Source organism: Lentinus tigrinus (genome assembly GCF_003813185.1).
Source record: "Lentinus tigrinus ALCF2SS1-7 unplaced genomic scaffold L226scaffold_31, whole genome shotgun sequence".
Classification (NCBI taxonomy): domain Eukaryota; kingdom Fungi; phylum Basidiomycota; class Agaricomycetes; order Polyporales; family Polyporaceae; genus Lentinus; species Lentinus tigrinus.
This window is the reverse complement of record NW_027137940.1, coordinates 145,105-157,483: the sequence shown is the minus strand read 5'-3', so window position 1 is coordinate 157,483 and position 12,379 is coordinate 145,105. Positions and strand designations below refer to the sequence as shown.

At 55.2% G+C, this 12,379-nt stretch overlaps 8 protein-coding genes across 8 annotated transcripts; 3 read left to right on the top strand and 5 right to left on the bottom strand.

Moving 5' to 3' along the window:
- Nucleotides 1–282: 282 nt before the first annotated feature.
- Nucleotides 283–2,138, top strand: L226DRAFT_615680 (uncharacterized protein; the record flags this gene model as incomplete). Its single annotated transcript, XM_067686810.1, has 5 exons — nt 283–589; nt 652–782; nt 900–1,070; nt 1,137–1,307; nt 1,376–2,138. The coding sequence occupies 5 exons, from the start codon at nt 283–285 to the stop codon at nt 1,655–1,657; spliced, it is 1,062 nt and encodes a 353-aa protein (XP_067531732.1). The 3' UTR covers nt 1,658–2,138.
- Nucleotides 1,523–2,139, top strand: L226DRAFT_209765 (uncharacterized protein). The gene has a single exon (XM_067672902.1). It carries the CDS (start codon nt 1,650–1,652, stop codon nt 1,974–1,976), a length of 327 nt encoding a protein of 108 aa, XP_067531731.1. The 5' UTR covers nt 1,523–1,649; the 3' UTR covers nt 1,977–2,139.
- A 571-nt stretch (nt 2,140–2,710) lies between these two features.
- On the top strand, nt 2,711–4,504 carry L226DRAFT_469036 (uncharacterized protein; the record flags this gene model as incomplete). The annotated part of the gene is made up of 5 exons (XM_067676180.1): nt 2,711–2,895; nt 2,953–3,111; nt 3,172–3,395; nt 3,448–3,940; nt 3,997–4,504. 5 exons carry the CDS (start codon nt 2,711–2,713, stop codon nt 4,502–4,504), a joined length of 1,569 nt encoding a protein of 522 aa, XP_067531730.1.
- Nucleotides 4,505–4,709: 205 nt separating this feature from the next.
- L226DRAFT_538288 (uncharacterized protein) lies at nt 4,710–5,366 on the bottom strand. The gene is made up of 5 exons (XM_067681463.1): nt 5,318–5,366; nt 5,224–5,246; nt 5,075–5,152; nt 4,956–5,013; nt 4,710–4,901 (listed from the first exon to the last, which is right to left on the bottom strand). Exons 1-5 carry the CDS (start codon nt 5,320–5,322, stop codon nt 4,889–4,891), a joined length of 177 nt encoding a protein of 58 aa, XP_067531729.1. The 5' UTR covers nt 5,323–5,366; the 3' UTR covers nt 4,710–4,888.
- Nucleotides 5,367–5,588: 222 nt separating this feature from the next.
- L226DRAFT_615678 (uncharacterized protein) lies at nt 5,589–6,262 on the bottom strand. Its single transcript, XM_067686809.1, has 3 exons — nt 5,928–6,262; nt 5,753–5,871; nt 5,589–5,691 (listed from the first exon to the last, which is right to left on the bottom strand). The coding sequence occupies exons 1-3, from the start codon at nt 6,250–6,252 to the stop codon at nt 5,641–5,643; spliced, it is 495 nt and encodes a 164-aa protein (XP_067531728.1). The 5' UTR covers nt 6,253–6,262; the 3' UTR covers nt 5,589–5,640.
- Nucleotides 6,263–7,143: 881 nt separating this feature from the next.
- L226DRAFT_525482 (uncharacterized protein) lies at nt 7,144–7,740 on the bottom strand (the record flags this gene model as incomplete). The annotated part of the gene is made up of 3 exons (XM_067678974.1): nt 7,144–7,197; nt 7,246–7,364; nt 7,419–7,740. 3 exons carry the CDS (start codon nt 7,738–7,740, stop codon nt 7,144–7,146), a joined length of 495 nt encoding a protein of 164 aa, XP_067531727.1.
- A 108-nt stretch (nt 7,741–7,848) lies between these two features.
- L226DRAFT_209728 (uncharacterized protein) lies at nt 7,849–8,430 on the bottom strand. The gene is made up of 3 exons (XM_067672901.1): nt 8,379–8,430; nt 8,244–8,327; nt 7,849–8,187 (listed from the first exon to the last, which is right to left on the bottom strand). The coding sequence occupies exons 2-3, from the start codon at nt 8,269–8,271 to the stop codon at nt 7,949–7,951; spliced, it is 267 nt and encodes an 88-aa protein (XP_067531726.1). The 5' UTR covers nt 8,272–8,327; nt 8,379–8,430; the 3' UTR covers nt 7,849–7,948.
- Nucleotides 8,431–9,099: 669 nt separating this feature from the next.
- Nucleotides 9,100–11,581, bottom strand: L226DRAFT_513551 (MFS general substrate transporter). Its single transcript, XM_067678373.1, has 7 exons — nt 11,118–11,581; nt 11,030–11,060; nt 10,752–10,973; nt 10,494–10,688; nt 10,133–10,433; nt 9,858–10,073; nt 9,100–9,793 (listed from the first exon to the last, which is right to left on the bottom strand). The coding sequence occupies exons 1-7, from the start codon at nt 11,388–11,390 to the stop codon at nt 9,304–9,306; spliced, it is 1,728 nt and encodes a 575-aa protein (XP_067531725.1). The 5' UTR covers nt 11,391–11,581; the 3' UTR covers nt 9,100–9,303.
- Between the last annotated feature and the right edge of the window lie 798 nt (nt 11,582–12,379).

The window sequence follows — 12,379 nt, the reverse complement described above, 5'->3', positions numbered from 1 at the left end:
AAATCCGAGTCGGCGTTCAATGCGGCCATCAATCGGACATGTGCGGTTTCTCAAATTCATATGGCTAAAGGTACTATTCCGACTTCTCCTCATTCCTCCATACAACAACCTCACCCCCCGCTGCTAGGATTCATTGAACGACCACGCAAGGCGGATTGGTTTGAGTTTGCTATTTAACGAGTCTCCCGCTAGGCCGCGGCAACACCCGATTCTCTCCATCTCCGCCCAAACCGTCATCGTGTAAGTCACTTCGCTCGACCACCACGCTCTGTCGCCGCGGCGATGGCTGTTCCTCTGCCTAACCGTCACCAGGCGCAAGAAGACTATCCACGACTGAAGGACCACGCCGAAGAATTGAGCGCGTATGACCTCGTCCTTGAAGCTGAACTTCAGGCAGTCGCAAGTTCCGAGCAGTCTGCAACCACAAACCTCATCCGTGCTCGCATAGTCGGATGGCTCCTATTGTATCCTGTCAGCGACAATCCAGCTCCCTTCGTATATGAGGTCGTATCAGCCAACATGCGTGGGGACACCACCGGCCAGATATATGAGCTCGGCCGTCTGTATATGGACCGCATCATTCCCTTGTGTACGTTCCCCCTCCCCCTTGATGAGAGGATGTCCTCTGATTGCCAGTGCGACTGTACACAGTTCAGCAACACAGGCCAGCAGCTGCAAGGCAGAGCACACACCCTTCAAGGCCTTCGTTCGACGCCCTCCGCAATGACATCGTGGCGAACATGCGGCCCAGCCCGAAAGACCACAAAGCTTCTAAAGCGCAGGTATATTGTTTTCTCCTAACTTGCTCTTCTGTTCCATAAGCTTGTCGCATCAATATCGGGCCTCTCCTTGCGCTTTGCAATCTCCAACTATATATTGCCTGTCTGACGTATCTAAAGGCTTTACTCAGGGATGATTTCCGCTGCATGGTCACCGGCCTCGTCGACATCGCCAGTTATGCAGCCAGGCTTGTGGAAGGGCCGCGGCCGACCAGGACTGGGCGCACTGAATGTGTTCATATCTTCCCAGAATCACTGGGCTTTCTCGAAGGCCAGGACCCTGAGAAAAAGGTATGTTGCGTCCCGCGTAGTACGTTTGTTTAGGCGTTTCCGCTGACATATCGTGACACTTCGAAGAACTTCATTGCCACGGCCTACACTATGCTGAATAGGTTCGGATATACAGACATTCAGCCAGAGCTTGCGGGGACTAAGATTCATCGTCTCGAGAACGTCCTGACGCTCGCCACGGGGATGCACGAGGAGTTTGACCAGCTGAATCTATGGTTTGAGGCCGTCCCCGACAAGGTATGTATACCGGATAGCTCCAACCTTGTGTGTCGACACTTACCATGCCAACTCTTCCATGTTCTCAGCCACATGCATACTGTGTAATAACGCATGACCCCTTTATCCCCGGCTGGTCGGTTCCCCAACAAGTCACCTTCACCTCGCGCTACGACATTCCTCTCCCCAGCCCAAGGTATCTCCGCATCCATGCCGCGTGCTGCCGCATCGCGCACTTGTCTGGCGCAGCGGAGTACATAGACAAGATTTATCGCGATGAAGAAGATCTCCCTGTTCTCGCTCCAGATGGAGCCTCGGCGCCCGTCTTAGAACATTTTCTACAGCGTCTGGTCACTCGCGTTGATGGGTAGCGCACGCCGCTGCACGCGTACCACCGCCTCCGAAACGTCCTTCGACCGCGAACACACCCTCCGACGCCCTCGCTCCCCCTGGGCATTACTCACGTTTTGCGTACGCGTCGTCGCTCAGAACGAGCCCGGAGACACACGAAGTGTCGAGAACAAGCCAGCTGCAAACCAGCATACGACACGGACAACCCATCCGCATCGTCGCCGACGACCCACTCGACCCCGCGTCGCAACCCGACGACGGTACGGATTAGCTCGAGACCGGTTTCCCGCTGAGCCATGCCGCACTCGATGCGCCTTCCTCCATCCTTGCTCCCCTTGACGCAGTGGCTAACGTTATCGCCTTTTACTGCATAGCCTGGGGTTCGATTCCCCTCGTCGGAAATTTGCCTGTTCGGATTCTGTTGCGCTTTGCGCCTTACAATTCAGGAGAAGATCTTCTCCTATCGTCTGACTCTCTTCATGTTCTGGAGATCTCTACCTCACTTCATACATGAAATGACGTTGCCACGACACGATTGTCAGTTATTTCAGGACCTCGCTGGGCTCCATATCTGAGGTAAACCAAGATACAAGGAGTATGCGGTGGCACCTGATGACGACGAGCCTGAGGTCCTTCCCTGGCCGGTAAGTATTTACTGCCAATTAGTACCACTTAGTCCTCGAGCTCCTAGGAGTTCATGGAAAGGAGGCATAGGATCACCCTATGACGATACTATGATTGCCTAGTCCGAGGATGCTCCACCCCCGCTCATGGCACAAGCATGGCATGAGTAAGGCACTCCTTCGTCGTGAGGAGACTCTTTGCAAGCATGCCCACACGGGCGTGAGGGAATCCACAAGCGCAGTCTGAGAAATATATAGCGACCATGAAATGAAACTGAATCCTGCGTTCTGAACAGGTAATGCATTCGTTCAGGTGGTCGCCCAGCTGCGTCTCATTGACGTCATCAAACCTAGGTTGACCTCGTACATAAACCCATGCACTGTCCTTCTCGACGAGCTTTCCGCCTCCTTCCCTCCCCATTGCTAGCAGGCCCCCAACGACATTACGCCATGGCGCAGAGAGTCACAGACGAAACACTGAATACACTCTTCCCAGTGCCGTCTCCAGCCCCTTCACAGCAAGCTCCGACTCGCTTTCCCGGGATCGCCCCTGACTCTGTCGCGGCGTTGCAGCGGACACTGAAGGACAACCATGTCAAATGGCATATCTTCTTCAACTTCAAGCGGTTCCACAAGTCAGTTCCTTGTTTGTATATTCAGTGGAATCTGTACTGACTGCCCGTTCTGTTCAGCCATGCGTCTCACCAATTGCTCGCCATCTACCAATTGGGAGCGAACGGCCCACTAATTGATGCAGCGTATGAGAAGCAGGTCAAGACTCAGCGCGACGCATTCAAGTCCCCGGACCGTATAACCCACGATAATTTCCACGAGCACCTCGGTGATGAGGAGTGAATTAGTTCGATTCTTTGGCATGAGTTCCGACTGACCCTTGCCTTCGATTCCCATAGCTACTATGAGGCGTACCTCAGCTTCTTCACCGACGCCTTGCTGAAGAAAGGCGCATCAACAACCATCGAGGAGTACATCTTCTCGCCAAAGGCGAACATCGAGCCTCCCAAGCCAGGCCGACCGCCCATGCAGATGGTCAACCGTCTCCTCTCCGGCCTCCTTCACCCCCTCATCCACACAGGATACGGAGCAGAGTTTGGCCTCCTGGGAATGTTTGCAGAAGGTTCGCCCTCCTCTCTCATGGTGCTATTTGCGACGCTGACGGTGCCGTTCAGGACTTGCCCAGACCGCGGTACACCGGGTGCTCGCGCCCGCCCTGACGCCGCCGTCGATCATGCGGTATGCTTCCGCAGCCACGTTCGACGCTGCGAACGCAGCAATGAACCGTATCACGTCTCTCTTCCCATCTCTCATCCTCGACCAGTTGCACCGCGTCGTCCAGCCCAGTCAGCCACAGCGCACGAAGAGCGTGCATGCTTTGTCGTTGGTCGCGCGGATCTCGAAGGATGACTATTACTCGTATAAGACGATTGCGCTTCCCCCGCCGGCGAATAGCGAGGAGGACACCTCGCTCGAGCGCGTCTTGCATCTGCGCGGCGACGCACTCGTGAAGCTGATGGACGACTGGACGGTCGATGGCACAAACGCGCAGGAGGTAGAGAACAAAATTGAAGAGTTGTTCTGGACGAACGTTACCATTTATGGCATTGGCGGCTGGGGCGCCCGCAAGCACTCCAAGACCGGGAAGTTTAACGGCGACTTCTTCCTGTAAGTGAAGTTGCCGCGCGTTTAAAGTTTCACTGCTGACCGGCCTCCTTGTCTAGCGTCCACCTCGTGACATCCGTCCTCTTCCTTCCCTCCCTCGTGGCTTACCTCTCCCCCACCTCGATCAACATCCTTCTCCGCACCTACCTCCTCAACACGTTGGCCCTCTACGTTGCGCGTGGCCGGCCCGCCCTCCCCGTCGCCGATTTCTTCGACTCCGTCACCCCGACGCCCTCGCCGCCCTCCGACCCGCCGAAGCCATCCGACGGCACGCTCAACCCGGAGAACCCGACGGCGAACGCGTGGCTTGCACTCGTGCAGAGCACGGTCATGCACCCCGACGATCACCTGTGCAAGCTGCAGCGTTCTCTTGCGCACTTCGCCTCGCTGTATGGGTCAGCTCCCGCAGGACACTTGAAGGAATTGGGCGTCGAGCTCGATGGTGCGGAAAAAATCGACGGGTCGTTGTTTGTACGTGTTGCCGGATTGAGTATGGATAGGCTGGGGTGGATGCGCGAGGGGCAGGAGGAGCAGGAATGGGACTTCGATGCATTCTATCATGATTGAATACTGAAGGGTGATATTATGTGGAAGTGTCTAAGCATGTACGAATAGGATGTGTACGAGCCATGATTGTGACCACAAAACACGCAGGGTTCGGGTTTACGCTACTCGTCCCTGGTTCTCAGATCTTACTTACATAGTTACTATTGCAAGCCTCTATTTCCTCGTCACTCAAAACAGAATCTTAGAATAATTTCACTGCCAACAAGTCAGACTTTCCAATCCCTTGAAGGTATCGCATTATAGTGGAATGTGCGGTTATAGTAGTACGCAGTACAACTCGAGTCCAAATCGTGAGTAATCGTCAAAATTGTCCGGAAACACGTCGGGTCATAAGTGGTGGGGTCGAGGGCTCCGGGAACTCTCTGGTCTTCCCGGAGCCCCAGCTCATACTACAGCTCTGTAAGCGGGATTAGTCTGGAAGAAGGACCGACACCTGCATGCTCAGGCTTACGCGCAACACAAGCCACAAGTCAAGCATGCGATCACGGCAGCAACGCCTTCGACAATGGCTGGAGAATGTCAATCAATAAGACTATGTCTGATGAAACACAAATGGTATAGAACAATCACCTGCGACGACGCACTCAATGCAACCGACGACAAGAGATACGACCGTGCAGATGGCGTCCGCAAGACACGCGAAAACACCTGCACAATGAGCGCGTCAGGTTCGCTCGACTGACATATACGCACGCAAGCGAGTCACTATGTAGACGTACCGACGATGCAAGAGATGATAATTCTGTGATAAAGTTCAACGTCGTTTAGCACTGTCAGCGATTTTGCTAGACCCAGTATAATTGCGAAACATACCCCATTATGATACAACTGAAGCCGACACCGGGGACGCGGGGTATTCTTGATGTTCGCCAGGTGTTACGCCTCCATTATATATCGCTGCGCACCTGTACATAATTAGTTCCGAGCCACGATGAGGGACAAATATGACGTCGTTTGCTCCTTCGAGCAGGTTGAGACCCAAACCTTAACCTCAAGAGGGCCAGATGGCGGCCCGGTGTGCCGAGTGTCAAACTGCAGCCCCACTTGTCCAAAGCACCCTACTGGGTCAGAAACAACTAGGAATGTCATATCTCCGCATTGTGAACGATTTCGAGGACACTATATAGACTTATAGCCTAGGCATAAACGACGGTGGTCGTCTCTATCCCGCAATAGGTTTCCTCGGACTGAACAGAATGCTCGGTGAGCGAACACAATAGTACTGTGAGCAATACGGATAGGTCATACCTTGCAATCAGTGAAACTCTCGAGCACGGTTAGGTAGAGAGTGGCGTTTTCCACGACGTCTAAGGTTGGCATCGTGAAGTTGGACGGAGGGAAGCCTGACCCGACTGGCGGGAGTCCACCTGTTCCAGTCACATCAGGACGCCGCGAGCACGGTGAAGACAAGCTCAATACTGACTGAAATGTGGAACGACGTAGCCTCCAAAGTCGACGACGAAGCTGCTGCCCACGAGCCCGCAGGGACTATTCACGCCGCCAGTGACGTCCGCGGCAACAGGAGGCGAGGTGCTTAAGTAGATGTCAATGGGCTCGTAAGCGGCGAAGCAGACTTGCGTGCCAAAGGGCGCGGGCTCGAAGGCGAAGGGGAAGGTGTCTCCGGGAGTGATGACTGCACCGTCGGCCGGCTCGGTGGTGGTGCCGTGGTCCGAAACCACAATTTGCGAGTTGCAGATCCTAGAGAGAACGGCCAAGGTTGAGAGGATTGTCGGAAGAAAGAGCTGCATGTTGAGCTTGGAGTTGCAGCATGTTGTGAGGACGAGTTTTTATAGATAAAGATGAGAGGACAGCGCCTCTCCGGCGCTGCTTCGCTCGGGATCGGCTGGTCCGACGGCGGACATAGTTCGCATATGTTGTCGATTCTGGACGCAATTTTACATAGCCGCAGCGCTGTCCACCAGCCGATCCGACTACGTTTCGGAACTCTATCCACTTCTGCGCGGGATGTAAGCGTCAACGCAGACGGTCAGAGAGACACGATCTGGCGTACCGCAGGCACTGGGCTCGAGCCCAGGCGTTGGAAGTACAGGAATACGACCGACGAACCAGTCTAGTCCTGCTGTGGTGATTGGGTTCCGTCGATTCTGAAATACACACTCAGTAGCGACATGCCCCGGCCCAGCAAAACTGGCGGAGCCTGTCCACGTGAGGTGTAGACTTGTAACAGAAGGTCGCTTCCGGCCGATGCAGTCCGAGCATCCTAGATCGCAGGCTGCAAATCCCTCCGACCCGTGTGCAGAAGAACTTTACAGGTCAGTAGCGAGCGTGAAACAGAACAAGTAGATGCTCACTGTGCGCTCTGATTTTGTTATTTCCATTCTCCAGCTGCGAGCTTGACTTCTTGTTGAAGCGTACCGATAATCTGCTGCCACAAGAGTCACACGTTCCATCAGTTTAGCGTTTTGGGAGAGCGTTAGAGGTGTGTCTTCCGTTCCAAGGCCCATTCTCGCCAATGTGGCGAGGGCACCTTCTGAGTCCAAGTCCGAACTCGAAGTCGCACTGTGAAGTCATGCGCTGGTTGCCTTTCTGCGGAATATCTCAAGCGACATACAGCAACAAGGCATTGGTTATTGCTATCCGTCATGAGAGAGCCGCGAGTAGCGGCTTCCTCATTGACGTCAATCAAAGTACACGACAGTGGTAGTCTCGATCCCACAGAAGAAACCACCAGCCTGGAAGTTCATCAGTTACCAAAGCACGGCGAACAGCAGAGGACAGACCTTGCAGTTGGTAATAGTCTCGAGGACGGTCAGGTACAGCGTGGTCCCGTTCGCGACTCCCAAAGTCGGCATCTGGAACTGAAATGGAGGAAAACCGGGGCCGACGGGAGGAAGGTTGCCTGGAGCCTGGCATCAGTACACGACAGGTACCCCAGTCCGTGACGAGTACTGACTGATGAGCGGAACGACATAGTGTCCGAAATCGTGAACGGAGCTGCTGTCAGTGAGGACGCAAGCGTTCTGGCTGCTGGTGACGTCCGCGGCCGTGGGAGGTGCGGTGCTCAAGTAGATCGCGACGGGGTCGTAGGCACTGAAGCAGACTTGCGTGCCGAAGGGTACTGGCTCGTAGGAGAAGGGGAAGCTGTCCCCGTGCGGGATGATTGCACCGTCGCTGGGCTCGGTGGTGGTACCATGGTCGGGGACTACCGTCTGCGAGGCGCAGAGTGTAGCGAGGACGGCCCAGGACGAGAGGATGGTCGGGAGAGAGAGCTGCATGTTGGTTGACTCTGGAGAGTGCTAGGGCGCGAACAGTGGCTTTTGTAGTTGAGAGAGGCGGCGAGACGCTGTCTTGCGTTATTGATGGTCCGCCTGAAGGTATGGAGGTAGACACGAGGTCATAGACGGTGTCACTACGAAACGCACGAATGGGTCAGCGCAGCGCCAGCAACATACAGTTGAAACTGCCAAGACGGAACCTAGCCCACTATAGTCTATCGAGGAAGATGTGACCGCCGGTGCCTACATTGACAGCCATTGCAGGACGTACCAGGCGTTCCGAAGCGACTAACAAGGCGCTCGCTTCATCGACGACACCCGCCGAGGTACAGGGGGACCTTCCAGTGAAGTACGACATCTGGGAAGATGATAAGGTTCCGGAATTCTGAGATGAACGCTCAGTAGCGATATGGTCCGGCGCAGCCAGCTTGAGATGGGCAAGTGCGACTATTTGTGATCCCGTGAGGAATCGTCGTCCGGTTGCCAAGTATCAGGCTGCATACCTGACGGTGCACCCCTACCGACAAGCATGGCCTAAGACCCGGTTAGGTGAGTCATCGAGTGGACAAGACACGGCTACCTCTGCGCTACACCAGCGGTGAGCACGGAAGGGTTAGATCGAAGCTAAAGGACTGTACCACCAGGGGGAGGGTAACAGTGCTGATGATGGAATGATTGTGGGAGGAGTGGGAGTATAACGGGACACAATTTTGCCCATCTCCAGATTGAAAGCATGGTTGTGGAGGAATGATTTGATGAAGCATGCGACAACACAGGTTAAAATATATGAGTATTTGCCATGTCGCGAACCGAGGAGACTGATTGCCACAATTCACTAGGCATACGCGACACTGATGGTCTCAACATCGCAGAGGTGTCCACCAACCTTGGAACGAAGTGGATAAGCCATAGTAACACAGCAGCACAACGACAACATGCCTTGCAATCCGTCAAAGTCTCGACCACGGTCAGATAGAAGCCTGGTGTCGTTCGCAGCATCCAAAAGCAGTCCAACTTGCGGTGGAAGGCTATCTGCTCTGACATGAGTTCATGAGCGAAGACTGCCTACCATATTACGAAGGCCGCAAACAGTCGCCACTAGTCTGAGACATGTGTACGTAGTCGGCCTTAGGTGTGTTCAGTGTCAGTGTCAGTAGCAAAGTCGGGATGTGGTTGACGCTGGTTCAAGTCGACGGAAGCGTACCAGCGCTACATAGCGCTCCGGCTTGCTCCGGACCACCAACCATTTCTACTCGCATATACACTGACAGGCAATAAGCTGGCAACCGAGCAAGACGAACAGAGTGCTTCGGATGTAGTCGCATGCTTCCCAGGTGCGTTAAACGTTCACAACAATGTCGTGCTGATCATTAGCGTAGGAATGCTGAACTATCGATACAGGTGTAACTCTAACGGCTATATGTGCGTGTGCATGCAGTCTATCGTATGAAAACGTGCTGAAAGCGAGATCTATGTAGCCAGAGAAATGATGACGCGAAAGCAAGAAGACCCAATGGATGAAAGAGCAATGTCCTTGTCCTATACAAACCGTACCTCGGTCCTCTATACATTCAGATCACCCCGGACGGGTGACTCTATAACCTCTATATGTTCCTCAAAGTCGTCACTGTCCTTGACGAACTGAGGCTGCTCTACCGCCGGCGTGCGTTCGCCCTCTGCGTCAATCATCGGCGGGGGAAGTGCAATACCCTTTTCGTCGAGCGGGACATGCTTCTCGACGACGGCTTCCTCAATGTCCTCAAGCGTTTTCTCTTTGTGTTCGAGCGCCGCGTCCACGTCTACTGTGCCCTCCTTTCCGGCGCGGTAGAAGACGAGCATAGATATGAACTCGACTGCGACGATGGCGAGGAGGAACCAGAATGCCGCCGCGCGGCCGGCGTACATTTCGGGGCCACCGTGCGTCGCCTCGACGCTGGCCTCAATCGAGCCGACCGCAGAGATGCCAATCGCGGATCCGAGTTGGAGCGCGCCGTTGAAGATCGCTCCGACTGTGCCCGCCATGGACGAGGGGCTCGTGCGGAAGATCGCAATGCTGTAAACCGCATAGGTCAGTACCCAGCATTGTATGGAGGGTGGAGCTGGCAGACAGGACTCACTTCGTGTGCGTGTAGCTCAGCATGGCGCCTGCGGAGCCGAGCACGAAGGCGGGGAAGATGTATGGCCAGTACTTCGCGGGGCTGTCAGCGAACGCGAAGAGGATCGTCGCGATGATGCAGAGGCCTTCGCCGAAGAGAATGATCCATTTAGGGTTCATGACACGCGAAAGCGAGCCCGTGAAGCTCATGGCGAACGCGAGGACTCCGATAGGGATCCTGCAGGTGAGTATAGATTAGGATCACTGTGGCGAGTGGCTACAGAAGGAGATACGCACATGTGAATGGCCGTCGAGATGGCGCTCCAGTGCCATATGTCCTGCCAGAGCGTCGTGTAGATCGTGAAGACCGTCGTCCACCAGAAGTACGGCAGGAGTGCGGTGAAGAAGAGGACGAGGAAGTTCGGGAGGAACCACGTGCGTGGCGGGATCGCTGCGCGGTCAACGGGGATGGTCGTCTCGAAGTAGAAGAACCCAGCGACCATGAAGACCGAGATGATAAGCGGGGCGAGCACACCAGCGGAACCCCAACCCGAGGTCGTGCCGGATGTCACAGCGAAGATGAAGAGCACGAGCGCAGCTGGAAGAGGTGAGTGTTCAGCGTTCAGCACAGATGCAACCCAGCAAGGATAACGCTCACCAGTCAGTATGGAGACACCCATGATGTCAAGGCTCTTCCACCTGGCACCACCCCGGATGGCGACCTTCGGCTCTTGCTTAGGGATGAGGAAGATGCACAGTGTCGCGATGGGCATGCTGACGCATGCGACGAACCAGAAGACCCAGGACCAGGTCGCCCACTGGACGAAGATGGCGCCGATGATCAGTCCAAGCACTGTGAAGGCAAGCTCTTCAGCATCCATCTCGCAATACGACGTCAAGCTCCAATAAAGCTCACCGTTCCCGACCGCCCCGCAGCCGCCGAACACGCCAATGGCGCGCGCCTGCTCCGAGGGTTCCGTGAAGACGTTGACGAGGAGCGTCAGCGCAGACGGGATGGTCATGGACGCGGCTATGCCGCACAACGCGCGCAGGACGATGAGCGGGATCTTGCTCGTCACGAACCCGGCGCCGATAGAGAGGACACCGAGCCCAGCGACGCCGCCGATGAACGCGAATTCTGCAGAGCGGGTCAGCGGTCCGGAGTCACGGCACGAGATGACCGGAAGAACTCACTTGGATTGTAGACGTCGCTGATACGCCCGCTCTGTACGAAGGCCCATCAGCGGAGGTCCAAACACACAGACAGAGGAAGGCTGCTCACGATCAGGAGGAAGGACGCGAAGGTCAGCTGGAACGCGCTGATGATCCACGTCGACTCGGCCTCGTTCATGTCGAGCGAGGTGACGAGGGCGGGGATGGCGGAGAAGAGCGCCGAGTTGTTGAACGCGTCGAGGAACTGCGCGAGGCAGAAGATGAGGAGGAGCACGTAACGGCGTGCGGTTGAGTACTTCTGCGGGACGCGGCCGTCGACGAGGGTCTGTGCGGGGGACAGCACAGTCAACGCGGCTGGCTTAGCGGAAGGCGGGGCGAGCATGTTGATTGTCTCGTGTCAAATCTGGGTGAGAGGTCTAGTTCTTGCCGTATCGGTATATTGAACTTAAGGAGCAGAACAGAACTAGAGTCTGAGGATCGGAGAAAGGACGCGAAGACGGCTCGGGCGCAAGCCAAAGAGCGGTGGCCGGAAGGCCTGTATCTGTTGTACAGAGAGTGTGAGTGGTCGTGAACAATCGTGGACGAAGATTCGCCAATCCTGAGCTGTAGCCATCTTATACCTTCGCATGCGCCGGCGCCCTGCACCCATCCCATCTCCCGAGCGGTTCTCCGTTCGGAGTCATCGAAGACGTTTCAAACACCTCTCTGCCGTGCGCTTGCTGTTGGCTGACCTATCAGCGGGCTCCCTGATGAAAATTTGTAGATAGACGCAAGATATACGGGTCCATCATATCTTCTTCACCGCTGAGAAAGCACGGAGAACGGTGGGGAAGGTGCGGAGGAGGTGACGGTGCCTGCCTTTTACGTATGTCGCTTACCAATCTAGACCATCGATCCTCGCGGCAAATCCTCGGTCTCATCTCTCTCTGCAACTCCGTCTATTACAAGATAAGCTTTCGTTGGAGGCTAGGTCTCTCATGAACGGGCTTCTTTGAACTCACTCCAGACAGGAGTTCCTCGACAAACCTGACTAAGTGACTGCCTACTTCACATCGAGACGTTTGTTCTTTCCAACTGTGGACCATGCGGTTGTCTGCCAGTTTGGCACAAGCACGCCTCACTCGTCCCCTCTCGTCCCATCTCCGAGGCCATGACTAACATGGAATGAGCCCGTATGTACCCTTCAGTTGCCTCCTTGACGCAATTTCGAACTTTGTTGCCAGGCGTAGTAAGCAAGCTCCTTGGTAAGCATGGTCGGCTTCTACAGTGCTAGCGTGCTCACTCACGGGAACAGATCACCGTGCAATATTCTTCGCCGTGTCGACTTCGATACAAGTGGATATGTAGCATAGGTACAGCGGCGCAGAGGTG

Bases quoted from the DNA above. Each gene is read 5' to 3' on its own strand.
- L226DRAFT_209728 (XM_067672901.1), bottom strand. From the start codon at position 8,271: ATGCTTGTCGGTAGGGGTGCACCGTCAG. The intron at 8,188-8,243 runs GTATGCAGCCTG...GATCACAAATAG, and splicing joins CGGTAGGGGTGCACCGTCAG to TCGCACTTGCCCATCTCAAG.
- L226DRAFT_615678 (XM_067686809.1), bottom strand. From the start codon at position 6,252: ATGCAGCTCTTTCTTCCGACAATCCTCTCAACCTTGGCCGTTCTCTCT. The intron at 5,872-5,927 runs GTCAGTATTGAG...TGACTGGAACAG, and splicing joins CTACGTCGTTCCACATTTCA to GTGGACTCCCGCCAGTCGGG. The intron at 5,692-5,752 runs GTATGACCTATC...CATTCTGTTCAG, and splicing joins AGAGTTTCACTGATTGCAAG to TCCGAGGAAACCTATTGCGG.
- L226DRAFT_209765 (XM_067672902.1), top strand. From the start codon at position 1,650: ATGGGTAGCGCACGCCGCTGCACGCGTACCACCGCCTCCGAAACGTCC.
- L226DRAFT_513551 (XM_067678373.1), bottom strand. From the start codon at position 11,390: ATGCTCGCCCCGCCTTCCGCTAAGCCAGCCGCGTTGACTGTGCTGTCC. The intron at 11,061-11,117 runs GTGAGCAGCCTT...GCCTTCGTACAG, and splicing joins TCGCGTCCTTCCTCCTGATC to AGCGGGCGTATCAGCGACGT. The intron at 10,074-10,132 runs GTGCGTATCTCC...ACTCACCTGCAG, and splicing joins ATCTCGACGGCCATTCACAT to GATCCCTATCGGAGTCCTCG.
- L226DRAFT_538288 (XM_067681463.1), bottom strand. The intron at 5,153-5,223 runs GTACGTCTACAT...CTCATTGTGCAG, and splicing joins TATCATCTCTTGCATCGTCG to GTGTTTTCGCGTGTCTTGCG. The intron at 5,014-5,074 runs GTGATTGTTCTA...GACATTCTCCAG, and splicing joins CATTGAGTGCGTCGTCGCAG to CCATTGTCGAAGGCGTTGCT.